This window comes from Jaculus jaculus, chromosome 4, assembly GCF_020740685.1.
Source record: "Jaculus jaculus isolate mJacJac1 chromosome 4, mJacJac1.mat.Y.cur, whole genome shotgun sequence".
Taxonomy (NCBI): Eukaryota; Metazoa; Chordata; class Mammalia; order Rodentia; family Dipodidae; genus Jaculus; species Jaculus jaculus.
The window spans coordinates 30,182,501-30,200,992 of record NC_059105.1 but is presented as its reverse complement, the minus strand read 5'-3'; the positions used below and the strand labels follow the sequence as shown (position 1 = coordinate 30,200,992).

General features: G+C 38.6%; 1 protein-coding gene across 8 annotated transcripts in view; it reads right to left on the bottom strand.

The window, feature by feature from the left end:
• The window catches only part of Kansl1l (KAT8 regulatory NSL complex subunit 1 like), a 115,468-nt gene that overhangs the window by 88,411 nt on the left and 8,565 nt on the right, over positions 1-18,492 (bottom strand). For all 8 annotated transcript variants that reach the window (XM_045147647.1, XM_045147646.1, XM_045147650.1 and 5 more), the window contains one exon: positions 9,821-10,943. In XM_045147647.1, the coding sequence (XP_045003582.1) occupies positions 9,821-10,914 (1,094 nt within the window). In that variant the 5' untranslated portion in view covers positions 10,915-10,943. Of the gene's footprint in view, positions 1-9,820; positions 10,944-18,492 lie in introns of those variants that run through there.

Below are 18,492 nucleotides of genomic sequence, written 5' to 3'. Positions count from 1 at the left end.
TCCCAGCACTCAGGAGGCAGAGATAGGAGGATCACCATGAGTTTGAGGCCACCCTGAGACTACAGAGTGAATTCCAGGTCAGCTTGGGCCAGAGTGAGACCATACCTCGAAAAACAAACAAAAAAAAACCCAAGTATAGAGAATAAAAACTCATGCATATGAAAATAATGTGTTAACTACATTATTCAAATGCAAAGGTATTCCTGTTTGCAATTCACAGCCTGTTACCATTCTCTTTATCCTTTCAATTTGACACTGAGTTCCTACTCCTACTTTTCTCATGTTCCTTGGTGGAAAATACTAGTCCCTTAGCTTTTCAGTTTAATTTTCTCTCTTTTCCTATCTACTGGTGAAACAGGAAAATAGAAACAAACCTTTAGCATTCACTTCTGTGGAACTACAGCAGTTACTTTGCTCTTTTCTGTTTCCAATGTGGAAATGCACAGCAGCTCTAACAATTCTTTCTTTCTAGTTGAAGGCCTAAACCTGTTAAAAGAATTTTGCATCAAGCCTGCCAATTCATATATCTAAATAAAAATTCAAAGGAGAAGTTTTTATTAATTATTTAGGTTAGCATACAATGTAATGGGTTTCATTATGGGACTATCATACATATGTGCCCATATGCTTTATTCTAATTTGTCCTCCTAAGGAGGTGGATTACAACAAAGAAAACTTTAATATATATGAAGACAGATTTGGGAAAATGAAATCATTTTCCCCCAGTAGTTGAGTAAGTAATATAACTTAAAAGATACTGGCAGGCTTCCTGGAAAAGAAAAAAAAAAAAAAAAAACAGAGCCATATTTCTTTCTCTTCTACAATCTTAGAGAGAATGCCTTTGTAGTGAAGCTGCCCCTGCTATTGAAGATGGCAGTGACTCTTAGAAAGGCAGACCCAAGTCTCATCAAAGTAATAAGAAGTGGTGACAATGGAGTGCTAAGCACTGGATGAGCCATCTCTATTACACCCACCAGGGCTCAGAGTAGAGTGCAGAAGAGGTGGTGGAAAGAACAGTATTGCTCTTACCACTGGCCAGAGAAACTTCTCTTTGAAGATGCTGTATACTGAGGAGATTCAAAACTCATCTGAGCACAAAATGAGACATCTCTATCACATTCTACAATACTCAAGAAACACTGCTGAAGAGGGGGTGGGAAGAATCTAAGAACTACATGGTGGGAGGAAAATGCAGGGGCCCTATCCTCAGGACTGACAGGTGCATTTATGACCTAACTGGATATGATTACATGCACATGATCTATACAATATTGAGTCCATTAACATTTTGGCAGAGGAAGAAAAAGAAAATGGAGGAGGACAAAATAGAAGAGAGACTAACTGAAAAGGGAAGGGGGTTTAGTAGAACGTGAGTGGGAAAAGTTAACAAAAGAAGGTAATAGGAAGGTATTATGATCAAATTACAGTATGTTCATATATCAAAATTCTCAATCAAAACAGAAAACACGCACTTTTGTCAAAACCTGAGTTCCCACAATTAGCATACTAGAAAAAAATAAATGATATTAATTATCAATGAGAAGTGTTATGATTGAAAAGTTTACTGCCAGTTGGGAAGTGACTGTAGTAGACTGTTGCCAGTTACACACATAATTCCCTTCACATGTACACACAGGACTGACTTCCAAGTGCTAACATCTACATTTCTTTGACCATAGACTTTTTTCTGTTGTTCCTCAAGACTAAATTGCCACACAAAAGAGCAGAATGGAAGTATCAGAAAAATGAACAGTACTAAGCCGGATGTGGTGGCACATGCCTTTAATCCCAGCACTCAGGAGGCAGAAGTAGGACTACCATGAGTTCGAGGCCACCTTGAGACTCCATAGTGAATTCCAGGTCAGCCTGGGCTAGAGTGAGACCTTTCCTCCAAAAATCCCAGTGGCTCATGATCTTAAACAGTCACTCAACCAATGGGATCATATGAAGCTGAATAGTTTCTTTACAGACAAGCATATAATAAGCAAAGCCAATAGATTACTCACAGAATGGGAGAAAATATTTGCAGGTTATCCAACTGATAGAGGCCTAATCTCTACAAAGAACTCAAAAATCTAAACAATAAGAAGTCAAACACCCCACTCACAAAATGGGGCAAAGAGATGAACAGGCAGTTCACAGAGGAAGAAATACAAATGGCAAACACATACTTAAGAAAATGTTCATCCTCCCTAATCATCAGAGAAATGCAAATTAAAACAACTATGAGATTCCACCTTACCCCAATAAGGATAGCAAACATCAAAAAAATCAAATGAAAATAAATGCTGGCGAGGATGTGGAGAAGCAGGAACACTCATCCACTGTTGGTGGGAATGTAGGATGGTACAACCACTTTGGAAAGCAGTATGGAGAATCCCGAAAAAGCTGACTATAGAGATACCAACAGACCCACTTATACCCTTACTGGGCATCTACCCTAAAACCTTCAAACCACAGGTCAGAGAGATTTGCTCAACCATGTTTGTAGCAGCTCAATTCGTAATAGCTAAGAGCTAGAATCAACCCAGATGTCCATCACTAGAAGAATGGATAACTAAGATGTGGTATATCTACACAATGGAATTCTATGCAGCAGTAAGAAAAAATGACACAATGAAATTTGAGGAAAAATGGTTGAACCTGGAACAGGTCATTCTCAGTGAACTTACCCAATCACAGAACAAAAATCGCCACATAGTCTCACTCATCTACACCTAATCTGAATCTACCCAAGATACCTTACATACCCAGCAAGCATCTCATGGACTAGACACTAGGAGGGCATTGAAGGGGTGGGAAACATTAATCTGGACCCAAATGGCAATGGTACCATAAAATTCTACTTTCTAAAAGGCAGACCAAATGGCTGAACCTTCACTAGACCCTTACAGGAAACACCTGAACCACAAGACACTGGAGAGGGTAGGATCAAGTCTAACCTAAATCTTCTACATCTTCCCTCCCTTCCTCTCTCCCCACCCAACTCTTGTATATTAGTTATTTTTTTCCTCATTTTCTTAGTGTGCACTGACCTATAACCCCCACTACCAGCATGGGGCTATCATCCACAATGAGCTTTTGGTCAGAGAAACCTACAAGATTTCCTAAAAGAATGACAGGCTTCTGTTAGAGTACTTGATGACCCACCAAAGGTCAGTGTAAGACCCTATTGCTGAAGACTCCATATGCAGGTGAAACGTAAAATGGAACGGCATGGCTGGAAGCCAGGAGAGAGTCAATCCCCAGAGAGTCAGCATGTCTAGTGCCAGAAGGTGCTACCTGGGCGACTGGGGGAAATGACCATATCTGTCCAAGCAACTCATAGTCTAACCTACAGCAACAAATAACCTGTTGTGATGCCCACACAAGTGCAATAGTGGCACACAGCCATGGTGGGGAACCGACTGCTCCTGATTTGGCTAACTTATCCCCTCAGTGGTATGGGACCCATAGCTGGAGTTGGGAAACAAGTTAGAACCATATCTAAACATAAGCCCACTCTCCAATATCAAGCTACCATCAATCATGGGGTACAAGACAGCCTACACCTATTAAACTCTCTATTAAAAAAGTGAGTGTTATCTCAATTTTCCGGGTGCTAACTTACTCTCTGTTGGAGAATCTGCTTCTCTTTTTCAGATGGATGCAGATCCTAAGGAGAGAGCTGCCCCATCATACCTCAAAAGGGGCCCGGCTGAAACTAAGGACAATTGGCGAAAAAAGCAAGGGTGCTGTTTTCCTGATGAACTGGATACCAGCACAAAGGGGAAGGAGACCAACACAGAGAAAAATGAACTCCTACCAAATCAGAGAGCCAGAGCCTCAGAGGCCCCCAACACCTCAGCACTGAAGCAGACCAAAAATGAACTCAACATGGCTCAGGGAAATTTTGCAGAACAGGGGGTGGAAAGAATGTCAGAGTCACATGTTGGGTCATGATATGCAGAGACATTTATTTTACCCATAACTGTGGGCTAACTACACAATGCACGACCCATTTACATCAACAAGGAGGGACCATTGGGAGGGGGTAGGTCATGGATGAGCCTAAACAATGGTACCAAATTGCCTGTATTGACTGCAAAGAAAACTAATAAAAAAAAATAAATAAAAATTAAAAAAATTATGTACTATAATAAACTGTCCAGTATATTTAAAAAAAAAAAAAAAGAACAGTACTAATAGCCACCTGTAATCAGTAACTTACAGGAACTGGTGAAAAACTACCCTATGCTAATTCACTACCTTTCAAATGGCTATCACTGAAGCCAGGTACTTTACATAGGCCCAAGTTTCTCCTAACAATAGAATACATCAGTCTTCTCATTAATAAATTGCTTGGTAATAATATTCTTTATTGGTTAACATATCAATTCCTTATCATGTATTTTAATATTCATCTATGTCTCAAATTTAAGGCAGACCCAAAAAAGTGGAATCTGTTCAGAAAGGCTAAAAGTAACCTTGCTAGTATCACAGTAGCCATGATTATAATACAATCATTTCCAGAATCTGAGCTCCTTTACTTGTTCTAAGAATAAAATATTAAGGTAAAAAAAAACTCATTCATATTACAAACCTACAAAATACCTGGATCTCAAGCCTATAAACCCTGTCATCCTTTCTAAAAGAAATCAATTCTGTTTTTACTTTTAATATACACTAGCTTCTCAAAACAAAGTTATTTTTAAACACTGATAGACCCACTCATGGAAACTGAAGAAGGGAGATAGCAAGGCAGAAGCCAGACTGGGATTCACAGGGCGACCTTATCTCAACCTCTTCCGCCACCCCAAAAGAAATATTGAATATTTCATTTTCTAATGCCAAAAGCAAACAATAAAAACCTAAACAATTATAAAATAATATGAATAATTCAAGGTTACACAGATTAAGTAAGTCTAATGAGTTTGATCTTGAGGTATATTTAATTTCTCAAAATCTACATATGGGCTTTAATAACCAAACCATCATAATATTAAATGATTAATAATTTAAAGGTTTGAAAGCTACTAATTTTTACAATTATTTTATCCAAACATATGGTATCCTCAAAGCCCCTCCAGTTGGTTGCAAGGAAAAGAAAGTATGAAACACAAATCTCTCAAACTAAGACCCAGATTTCCTTTTTTCTATTTAATCATTATTTGTGCCTGTGTGTATATGTGTGCACGTGTATGTATATGAGTGTGTGCCAGCGTCTCTTGCTACTGCAAAGAAATACCAGATGGATGCCACTTTTTGTGTCTTTTTTATGTGCATTCTAGGGAGTTAAACCTAGGCCAGAAAGCTTTGTGAACGAGCTCCTTTAACCACTGAGCAATCTCCCTAGCCCTAAGACCCAGTTTTTCTAGGCAGCTTTATTTCAGTTTTCTTCCATAAACCTATAGACTTCACAAGCAGCAAATATAGTTTGACACTTGGTATAAAACACTGAAAGTTTGGGCTTCTCCCTTTATGAATGTTTTAACTACAAAACTCCAAACTTAATACTCTCTCACTAAACTCAATTACTAAACATAAATCTTAAAATTCTGATCAATAATTATATGGCTTAGTATAAGAAATTAATAATAAGTATAAAATGTGTTTCTACCCTTAGTCACAAGTTACTATGATTAACAGGTATAGTACATAAAGCATATAAAACAAAATAATGCTGTAATTTTAAAAATTAAAAGATAGGGCTGGAGGAATGACTTAGGGGTTAAGGCACTTGCCTGCAAACTTAAAGGATTCAATTTTCCAGTACTCATTTAAACCACAGATGCACAAGGTGGTATATACATCTGGTGTTTATTTGCCCTGGTGTACCCATATTCTCTCTCTCTCTCTCTAATAAATAAAAAAAAAATTTTTTTAAGCTTTGAAGTGGAGAGATGACTTAGCAGTTAAGGTGCTTGCCTGAAAAGCCTAAGGAGCCAGATTTAATTCCCCAGAACCCACTTAAATCAGATGCACATGATGGCACATGTGTCTGGAGTTTGTTTGCAGCGGCCATAGGCCCTGGTGTGCCCATTCTCTCTCTCTCTCAAATAAATAAATAATATTAAAAAAAACTAAAGAATTGAAGAATTATTAAAAAATTAAATGACAGATTAAATGTTTAGAACAATGACAGAAAATAAAAATACTAAATAAAAACCATCTTAAGTCTAATAGTTTAGTAGTATAAAATTTTATTACTTCTTTTTCTATCTTAAAAGAAATAAACCTAGCTGTTGGGATCCCAAGCACCCACTTAAAGTTTTGTGTGTGTAGTGGAACACCTGTAATCCCAGTATTTGGAGGCAAGGGGACAAACTGGCTAGTTAGACTCAGCTGAATCGGCAAGGACTAGATTCAAGTGAGAGACCTCTCCTCAGCAAATACAGAGGAAAGCAATTAAGGAAGACATCCATGCCCACACAGGTGATATCCACACATGCATACAAACACCCACAGGCATGTACATCACACACATTATTTTTGCATATTCTTGTGTAATGTGAATGTGGTATATGCATGCTTATGTGCCTATGTGGTACCCTATGCACTGGCCTGAAGTGGCCTTAGAGGAACATCAGGTGTCCCTACATCACTGTTCATTCTTACTTGAGCCAGTCTCTCAGTGTTCCTTAAGCCTGCCCAAGTTTTTGTGAGTCCAGCAATTCTCCTGCCTCTGCTCCCCGCAGGACTGGGGTCTCAGATATTCATGGCCATACCCATCTGTTCTGTGGGTCCTGAGGGTGGAACTCAGTTTCTCAGGTCTCCTTAGGCCCTCATGCTTGCACAGAAGTACTCTGAACAGCTAAGACATTTCTCTAGCCACCACAAAAGTATTTTAAATCAAAAAAATCGGTAAATTTCTGAATATCTTTCACAACACTGCTCCCTAATAATTCTAGTAGCCCTAAGAGTCAATGGCATAGCTGGACGTGGTAGCACACGCCTTTAATTCCAGTACTCAAGAGCCAGAGGTAGGAGGATCACCATGAGTTCAAGGCCACCCTGAGACTCCATAGTGAATTCCAGGTCAGCCTGAGTTTGAATGAGACCCTACCTTGGAAAACAACCCCCCCCCGCAAAAAAAAAGTTGAAAAGACTTTAAAGTCATACAGCCAGGCAAAACCTGGCTTTTCTGATTTATTTGGCCTTTTAGTCAGAGGCTATATACTTAATCATACTAACACAAGTGAAATGAGCAGAACAACTACCTGTGATCTATGCAAATAACTAGCAAAATGCCAATCAGTGGGTAGGTTACTTGCCTGCAAAGCCTAATGACCCAGGTTCCCCAGTACCCATAAACCAAGATGTGCAAAGTGGTACATGTATCTAAGGTTCGTTGGGCACCCATTATCTCCCTTTCATCTCTGTGTCTGCTTACAAATAAATTTTAAAAATTAAAAAAACTTACTTATAAAAATATCCAGTCAGAAAAATATCTGCTCAATAAATAGCACAGCTCCACATTCAAGCAAATCTTAGCTAACAGTGATACCAGAACACCAGGAAACCGAAATACTCACCTTGCTTTAAATTCTACTCATTATAAAAGTTAATACGCTAGTCTTAGTTCATAAAATTAATACTTTGCTTCTAATTTTATGAGTCTACATTTCTGAGGAAGTTAAAAGACGATAGACTTCTATACAAATGCACATTTACATCCAGTAATGTGATAGTTTATACTGTCAACTTGACATGACCTAAAATCACCTGTGATGGATTATCTTTTCTTTTTTTTTCAAGGTAGGGTCTCACTCTAGTTCAGGCTGACCTGGAATTCACTATGTAGCCTCAGGGTGGCCTCAAACTCTCAGCAATCCTCTTACCTCTGCCTCTCCCTCCCAGAGTGCTGAGATTGAAGGTGTGTGCCACCACCTCTGGTTTGTAAGGGATTATCTTGATGAAGTTGAAGTGAGAAGATCCACCTTAACAGGGCTGGGGTCCTGGACTACACAAAAACAATCATACTGCCTGAGCAGCATCATTCACCATTCTCTACTTCCTCACGGTGGGCCTACTTCACACTGCTTCAAGCTCCGGCCCCCATGCCTTACTGTCTTAATGGACTATAACCTGGTGCTGTAAGGTGACATAACTCTTCCTCCCTTCAACTGATTTTTTTGTCAGGTATCTTATTTAGTAATAAGGAAACTAAAACAATGTGTACCAGTAACATGTGCAACATCATCTCCCTGAAAGCTAGATTCAAGACTATTCTGTACTGGGCTAAGTCAAAATAAATAAAATTTAAATTTCAGTTTTCAGTCTCACTGGCTAAATTTCAAGAGCTCAGTAGCTACACAAAGCTAGTGATTATTAAACAGCATATATACATTGAACATCATCTCTGAAACTTCTTTCAGAGCTATTCTGGAGTGTTATTATGGTGGGATAATAAAAAACATTCTTCTCTGCATATTATATAGACACCTGTCTCAAGCAAATGTCCAAGAAGGCAGACACTGTCAATATGTTGTCTACAACTAAATCTCTAATGTGTAGCACACAGTAAGTATTCAATGTGTATTGTACAGCTGATATTATCATTTTCAGTTACATTAATATGGCCAAAACCTACTGAGATGGTGGCAGAATTAAAAGTAACAAATACAATGAATGTAAAAGTAGGCCTTTTGCCAGATATACAAAATGCATGTATCACAAGTCCATTTGCAGTGGCTGGAGGCCCTGGTATGCCCATTCTATCTTTCTTTCCTTACAAAGAAATAAATAAAAATACATTTTAAAAATTAGGCTTTGGGGCTAGAAACACGACTTAGTGGTTAAGGTGTCTGCCTGCAAAGCCAAAGGACCCAGGTTCAATTCCAAAGGATCCACATATGCCAGATGCAAAAGGTGGCATATGCATCTGGAGTTTGTCTGCCATGGTTGAAGGCCCTGGCACCCCCATTCTCTATCTGCCTTTTTCTCTGTCAAATAAATAAATAAATAGGCTTTTGAAAACTAAGAAGTTGATCACAGGCTGAGACTGGTGGCACAAACCACTAATTCCAGCACTTGTGAGGCAGTGACAAGAGGATCATGAGTTCAAAAGGATCCTCAGCTACACAGCAAGTTTGACGTCAGCCTGAGTCATCAGAGATGCTGTCTCAAAACAAATCAGTTTATATTAAATAATTATTATTATCCCAATGTGTGCATTGTTCCTAGACAGTACAGACAGTCTTCCATATCCACAGGTTCCATACCTGCAAATTCAGTGAATCAACTGGAACTACTGAGCTCTCAACAGCTACATACAACTGCATCAAGCAGGGCGTGATGGCACACACCTTTAATCCCAGCACTCGGGAGGCAGAGATAGGAGGATCGCTGTGAGTTCTAGGCCACCCTGAGACTACATAGTGAATTCCAGGTCAGCTTGAGCTAGAGTGAGACCCTACCTCGGGGAAAAAAAAAAAAAAAACTGCATTGGTATTGACTATGCATGATTTATCTTGTCATTATTCCCTAAACAACAAAGTGTAACTACTGTTTACATGGAACTTACACTGTATTATAACAATTAATCTAGAGATTATACAGAGTACACAGGAGGATGAGTATAGGTGAAATACTATACCATTTCATATGACAGACTTGAAGATCCATGGAACAGCCTATCTATAAAATATCCTGAAGCTAATATTTGGTATACCTGATTCATACAATAGCTTAACAAATAAAATGTTTACAATTCAAAGTTTTAGAGCTTAAAGCTACGGAATTAAAATTTTAGAAACCTACCTCCTTATCATATCTTGAAACCTAGACAACTATTACTAGAAAAGGACAGAAAAGGGTCTGATAGTAATTTTGCACTTACACTGTCACATTTTTTCTAATGGCATATTCATCCAAATCGTCATCAGAACTGCTATCAGTTGCATCAGAGTCCAGACCCTCTTCGACATGAGACAACAGCCCTGTAGCAGACAGTGCAAATCTTTGGATTTCTTCAGCTGTACACTGAGCAAAACCATTTTTCGTATCAGCCCACAACTTATTTTCTGAAGTCAATACATTGACATCTGGCTTAATTTCAGTGTGTCCAAGTAAACTAAGGTCCAAAACTGTGGCAGGTTCATGAAAGATCTTCATTGTTGGCAACTGATGTTTCATAGAAAATTTCATTTGCTGACCATAGTGCTTAACAACATGTTTTGCCAGGAGCATTTGCAAGTGTTTCTGAGTTCTTCTAGCCTGGCTAAGTAAAATTTTTTGTTTGCTTACACAGTGAAGTAAACGAGCATTCACTTCTTCCTCTTTTTCAGTAACTGAGGAAACAACAGGCACATTTGAATGGACTGGTCCAATGTTTTTTTGATTACAATGTAATAAACCCTTTTTAATCTCAGTATCAGTAACTTTGTCCAAAAGTGCATTTTTCTGGTACCATTTGCAGCTTTGTAGATGTATTTTATCAACACTACTGTCTTTGGTTACATTTGAATCCAAAACAATTTGTATATCTTTCATGCACTGGCTTGTAGTACCTGAGAGTTCCTTTTTGATGAATTCATTCTCAGAATGAGAATGGCAGATTTTACGTAGCTGAATGTTGCTGCCATTACATAGTATGTTTTTTAGCTTACTGCAGTGGGACTCTCCTAATTTCTTTTGTTTATAATTATCATTATATTTATTTAATGTAGAATTAGAACTCATTAAAAGAACTGTCTGAAAATGTTTTGAAGCCTGAGGAGAGGCAAAATGTTTTAAATTCACAAAATTAGCATTAAGAGCAGGTTCAGGAGTTGGAAATCCCAGAATCTGAGAGAAAGTGTCCCCTCCCTTTAGCTTTTCATCTACAGTTCTTGGACTTTCCATGCACAGCATCTTGTCAGATTCCATGGTACTTGGATGGAAAGATGAAAAGCAGATACCCTTTGTTGTTGCCTCCTTCAGAGCTGGGGTCATGGCGATTCTTGCAGATAATTACTGGCAACCTAAAAATAAGTTATATAAAAATAAATGATCAAACACCAAGAAAAAAATTATGCTTATACTTATCCCAGGAGAAACATTTTTTTGATATTCCTGAAAATGTGAATGGAACCCAAGATTTCCTTTGCCTACTAATTTCCAACATTATCCCAATAATGTCTAAGCTTTTATTCTTCATTCTGACTGTGAACTTCATATTCATAACTGCAATTAAAGCTGCACAGTTCTGGGCTGGGAGCACACCTGGTGGGCATAGTGTTTCTCTAGTATTTGTGGGACCCTGGATTCAATTTCCTATACTGCAAAAAAAAGAAAACAATTGCAGGCTGGAGAGATGGCTGAGCAGTTAAGGTGACTTCTTGGAAAGCATAATGGCCTGGGTTCAATTCCTCAGTACCCATGTAAAGCCAGATGTACAAAGGGATGAATGTCTCTGGAGTTCATTTGCAGTGGCTGGAGATCCAGGTACACCCATACTGACTCTCTTTCTCTCTCAAATAAATAAGCAAATAAATAAACAAACAACTATATACTATCACAGTAACTGTTTAGTAACATTTGCGCATTGCTGGCAGAAATCACCCAACCAAGAGCACCTTTTGGGGGGAAAGGGTTTATTTTGGCTTACAGACTTGAGGGGAAGCTCCATGGCGGCAGGGGGGAAAGATGGCATGAGCAGAAGAGGGTGGACATTACCCCATGGCCAACATAAGGTGATAATAGCAACAGGACAGTGTGCTAAACACTGGCAAGGGGACACTGGCTATAAATAGGCCCACCCAATAATACACTGCCTCCAGGAGGCATTAATTCCCAAATCTCCATCAGCTGGGAACCTAGCATTCAGAACATTTAAGTTTATGGGGGACACCTGAATCAAACCACCACATTCCACCCCTGACCCCCATAAACTGATATCCAAACATGATAAAAAAAATGCAATGCATTCATCCAACTTTAAAAGTCCCCATAGTTTTTATCAATCCTAATGATCAAACATTCCCATAATCTAAGGTCTTTTAATGAGCCATAATACCAAAAAATCCCCCAAGAGCCCATAATAGCACAGAATAAACATTCACATTGTAAAAGATGACATTGAGCACAGCAAAGATATATTCAACCAATACAGATTTAAGCAAGGCAAACATCAAATTCTTTATAGCTCCAAGTCAACAACTAGTCAGTGACAAATCTCCAAGTCCGATAATCTAAGCAGCAGCAAGTCTCTGGAGTTCCAATACTGCCCCTCTAGCTAGGCTACTCACAGTCCTGGAAAATTTCATCTGGGACCAGCAGCTCTCCTTAGCAGCAACCTTGTGATCCCAGCATCTCCACTGGGTCTCCACTGAAACCCATGGTCCATTTCTATGCAATGCAACCCTGCACAAGTTCTCAGGACACAGGCATAACAACAAGCCTCTCACACAAACTGCTTCTAGCCCAGTCCAGGCAAAGCTCTTTCTCACCCTCACAGGCCACACCTCACAGTCCATAGTTCTTACTGCATTCAGGTCTTTCAACTCTGACCAGAAAAGTCCATCAATCTGTACTTACAGCACTACAAGGCATTTCTTAGGCCAAGGTTTCAAATCCTTTCAAATTCCTCTTGAAAACCAGCTCCAAAAGGACAAAGTCACACAGTTAGATGTCTAGCACCAACCCCACTCCTCAGTACCAACTTTACTGTTGCAGTCAGGTTCGCATTGCTGGTAGAAATCACCAGACCAAGAGCAGCTTTGGGGAAAAAAAGGTTTATTTTAGCTTACAAACTTGAGGGGAAAAATGATGACAGGGGAAAATGATTGCATGAGCAGAGGGTGGACATCACCCCATGGCCAACATACGGTGGACAATAGCAACAGGAGAATGTGCCAAACACTGGCAAGGGGACACTGGTTTAAATACCCATAAGCCCTCCCCCAACCATACACTGCCTATAGGAGGCATTAATTCTCAAATCTCCATCAGCTGGGAACCTAGCATTCAGAACACCTAGGTTTATGGAGGTCACCTGAATCAAACCACATTGACTATGAAGGCTTTTAGGCTCTAGATTCTGGAAGTCTCAACCATATCACAATCCCTGCTTTGTGATTTCCATGAGTCCTTTTTATAGCCTATTCCCATATTTATCTTTAAAAAAAAAAATCCTACCTGAAGTCTGTAGTTTGCAAGCAAAAAGAAACCCATGTAAACAAGCATTTCCCTTTTAAATAAAAAGGCTGAACTGAGGCTGGAGAGACGGCTTAGTGGTTAAGCGCTTGCCTGTGAAGCCTAAGGACCCCGATTCCAGGCTCGGTTCCCCAGGACCCACATTAGCCAGATGCACAAGGGGGCACACGCATCTGGAGTTCGTTTGCAGTGGCTGGAAGCCCTGTAGTGCCCATTCTCAATCTTTCTCTCTCTGTCTCCTTCTCTCTCTCGCTGTCACTCTCAAATAAATAAATAAAAAATGAACAAAATAATTTTTTTAAAAGGCTGAACTGTTAATTATAATTTTAGTATAATATGCAAGTAAATAAATTCCAATTATTTAAATATATAGCACATAATATTTTCCAATTGAACATTCTAAACTACTGTTTTTGGCTACCTTCATATTATATGAGCTATATTTATTACTAGCATGTATAAGCTCCAGAGAGGCTTCTGCTCTACTAACTACTACTACTAACTACTGTATCTTCAACAGGGAAAAAAAAAAAAAAAAAGTATTTCCAACTTGGCAAGTACTCAATGAGCATCTGCTAGTAAATGAATAGTTGGTACTGTATTTCAAATAAAATCTATAGTTATCATTTTCATGGCCTACTACATTTCACATTATCAGGTTTTGAGTACTTCATCTTTTACAATTTTCTCCGTGGATTAATACACTCCAGAAACTGTCGTCTTGGTGTTAATTCTAAAAACCACCAAGCAACTTCTCTTTTATTTTTATTTGTTTTTATTATTAGATATGGACTATTTTGTATGTAAACACCACACGTTGATACCATCCTTTCCCTCCTCCCTGCCCTTTTTCTGAAAAAGCCTTCCTCATTGGGGATCAGGTCAACCCCATGGGGATTATGGGTAATGCATTACAGGGGCAGCAGTCCACAACTTCTGACTCAGTGACAGTGCTTGCTATTTTGTGAATATGAAACTTATTCAATAAGGTAGTTACTCCTGATCCTCTTTCCTCTACCTTTTCAATATTGATATTACAAGGCATATACTACCATGAACACCTTGGGTCATGATTTTTTAAAGTATGTTTCAGAATTTATATAGTTATAAGTGGAAACAATTCTTATTTAATTACTATTTTAAAAATTAATGTACAACTACAGCAATATTAAAAGGGATAAAATGGAACAACCAAGGATTTATTTCAAGAATGCAAGAGAGGTTCAAAGTTAAACAAAATCATTGAAATACGCCAAATTAGAAGATGTTTTTAAAATGTTAAGTATATTCCATACTTTAACATCTATTCATAAGAAAAGGCAATGCATAACATATTCTTGACTATTGCTTCAGTTACATTCAAAATAGACAACTGACTAAAAAGAAAGAATATATGGAATGTTAATATGAAAAGCATAAAACACAGAGTAATCCTATAAACTCATCTAACGATAATCTCCTTTAGTTCTACAAACAGTACTATGTTTAATAACAATTTTTTCATAGCACTTAAGTATGTATCTAGTATTTCAGAAGCCAATTTTGAAAAGGCAGTAAGAAACTGTGGCTGAAAATAAAGCAATATAGTTTCCATCTGGCATATGAGGACTATCCAACCACACATCTTATTTAGAAAGAAACCACTTAGGCTGGAAAGATAGCTTAGCAATTAAAGTGCTTGCCTGCAAAGCCAAAGGACCCAAGTTCAATCCCTCCCTCAGGACTCATGTAAGCCAGATGTACAAGGGGGCACACACACATCTGGAGTTCATTTGCAGTGGCTGGAAGCCCTGATGCATACATTCTCTCCCTCCCTCTGTCTCTCTCTCTGTATCTCTTTCTCTAACTGCTTATTTTTCTCTCTCAAATAAATAAATAAAAATAAAAATATTAAAAATCACTTGTGAATGATAGCTAAAAGAGTACTTCATCTTGTAAAAATAAAATTAAAATGCATAAATTATGCCAGTTGACTTTTTCTTAGGGTAGAAAATGGCCAACACTAAATCAAAGAAATAATGTCTATTTTTGTCAGAAGCCACAATTTTCACATCCATTTCATTTATATTCACATAAAACTAAAACCAAACAGTCACCAATTCAGCTAAACATGAGGAACACATGACAAGACACTATTTATTGTAAGTACTAGAAAGACAGCAGTGAATGTGACCAGTAAGATTTCTAACCTCATAAAGCTTACGCTCAAGTAAAAGACAGCTACAGAATAAATACAATATCCAGTAAGTAAGGTATTTGTGCATTTATGAAAATTATATTGCATATTTACATTGAAGCAGGGGTAAATGTAGATGTGTAGAAAAAAGCAGGCCTCTCTTGTGATGACCTCTGCTCTAAGATCTGAAGCAGTAATAATAAAAGCTAATAAGAATTCAAGATAGGAGAGATGGCTTAGTGGGTAAGGCATTTGCCTGTGAAGCCAAAGGACCCAGGTTCAATTCCCCAGGACCCATGTAAGCCAGATGTACAAGGTGTCACATGTGTATGGAGTTCATGTACAGTGGCTGAAAACCCTGGAGCCTATATTCCCCCCTCCTCTGCCTCTTTCTCTCTTACAAATAAATAAAACAAAATTAAAATAAAAAATTATATCATAAAAAAAAGAATTCAAGATAGGTGCATTTCAAGTGAAAAAGGTACTACAAAGCTTTACAGCAGGAATAAATTTGGTGTGTGTGTGAAACAAAAACATCATATTTTAGACAGAAGCCAATGAAAAGCCACTAGAGTTATGAGGGAATAACTTAATTTGATTGACCCCCCCACCCCCCAGGTAGGGTCTCACTCTAGCTCAGGCTGACCTGGAATTCACTATGTAGCCTCAGGGTGGCCTCTAACTCAAGGTGATCCTCCTACCTCTGCCACCCAAGTGCTGGGATTAAAGGCGTGCACCACCATGCCCGGCTTGATTGACTTAAAATAATGCATTACTGTTGTGTCATGGAGCAAATTTGGAAGCAGTGAGGCAGATACTGAGATAATACTAACCAAACTGGTAGCTTGCACTAGTGAGGCAGTAATAGAAATGAAGAAAACTAATTCAGAAAATATTTCAAAGAAAGTTTTGATGATCACCATAACACTTTTCTGACATGAACAAATGAGTGGCCAATGGTACATTAAAAAAAAAAAAATGGGGCAGACTTCGGAAACAAAACATTGAAGGAGTGGAAAAAGTGTTGCATGGTATGTACTAAGCTTAAAGTACTTAGCCACCCAGGTGGAGGCAGCTACACAAACAAGTCTAGAGTTCAAATGAGTGGTCATAATTACAGGTATTATTTGGAGGTATCATTGCATACAAGTACCATTTAAAGCCAGGGGACTAAATGAGTTTACCTAGGGAGAAGGTAAAAACAAATAGGAGAAGGAGCCCAGGAACAAGTCAGGGTATTCAATAACATGTATTTAAACAAAATTAAAGAAGCTACAAGAGGAGACTGTCTATAAAAGAAAAAAATTATCATCAGTGAGAAAAGAACAAAACCCAGCAGTAAATGGAATCAAGTGTTTTAAAGTACAGAAAGTACACATGGTCAGCTATGTCATATATAAGATCAAATAAGAAAATAAAGAAGTGACAAGTGACATGGCTTTCTACAAAAATTTATTGAAAAGTCTTCTGGGGGGGATAACTTGGGAGCTTTTATTTAATTGTAAATGATAGATATACCCACTCCAGTCTGCTCTACCTGAAAGGGAAACATCAATCCCTCTCTTCCCATCCTGTCCCATCAAAGGGGAGGAAAACTGAGACTTAATTGTGAAACTTATGTTGAAGGGGCATAGGATCACTTCCAGCCAGGCTACTCACCAGACTATTAAATGTCTTCCCCACCTCAGTATCTTAAAACAAACAAACAAACAAATAAACAACAACAAAAAACCCCACCTAGGTGCAAGAGAGACAGAGGGAAACACACACACACACACACACTGTTAGCATGCTAGGTCCATATGCTACCACAAACAAATGTCAGATCCGTGAACCATCGGCTTCACAAGGGTACTGGGGAATTGAACCCCAGCCAGCAGAATTTCCAAGCAAGAGTCTTTCACTGCTAAGCCATTTCCTTTCAGAGCATGGCATCTTATTCCATGCTATTTCAGCACCCTCCTACTTCCATTTCTCCTAGAATTATAGGCATTAGCCACCATGACCATCTCCTATAGCAGGCTCTTCATAAATCTCTCTTAAATCGGGCTGGAGAAATGGCTTATAAAGTCTGACAGCCAGGGTTTGATTCCCCAGCACCCACATAAAACCAGATGCACAAAGTAGAACAGGCATCTGGAATTCATTTACAGTGAAAAGAGGCCCTGACATGCCTATTCTCCCTCTCCCATGCTCTCTGCTTGTAAACATAATTAAAAAATATTCCATTTCTTCTCTCAAATAAATAAAATATAATTAAAAATAAGTGTATATTAAATTAATATTACTCAAAATGATGACATTATTCCAAATTTTTAACAAAGGCAGTTAGTAATATATTTATTGAAAATGGAATCTTTAGGCAAAAAGGAAAGGGCTGGGGAGATGACTCCTTGGATCAAATGCAGGCAGCACAAGCATGGGAACCCAAATACCCATGTAGAAGCTAGACGTGCCTGTCTGTGATCCTAGCAGGCCTACAGTGAGATGGCAAGTAAAGACAGGAGAAATAAACGGGATGCTCACAGACCAGGAAGCCTAGCAAAAGCAGCAGGAAATAAAGAACCCCTGACTCAAACAAGCTGAAAGGCATGACTGACATGTGAAGTTGTCCTCTCACCTCCACAGGTATTCCATGCCACATGTGAGCCAGCACTCACACATTGATACACACATACAAGATTTAAAAAACCAGTGAAGCCAGTTGTGGTGTCACACGCCTTTAATCTAAACACTCAGGAGGCCGAGGGTACGAGGATCACTGTGAGTTCGAGGCCACCTTGGGACTACATAGTAAATTCCAGGTCAGTCTAGGCTAAAGTGAGACCCTACCTAGAAAAACAAAACAACAAAAAAAACAGTGAAGAAAATATTAGAAAAGAATGTTACTGGCCAACAGAAATATAGTACAGCTACAAATGTCAATTTTAAACTTCTACTAGATATATTTTTCAAAGAGAAAATTAATTATAACTTCATTTTGTCTAATGATACATGCAAAATGTTAGTGTAATCAAAAAATAATTTTTTTTTGGGGGGGGGGGGCTTCCAGGTAGGGTCTCAAGTCTCTAGGCCAGGCTGACCTGTAATTCACTATGTAGTCTCAGGGTGGCATCGAATTCATGTGATCTACTTCTGCCTCCCGAGTACTGGGATTAAAGGCATGAGCCACCACACCTGGCTTAATCAAAAAATTTTAA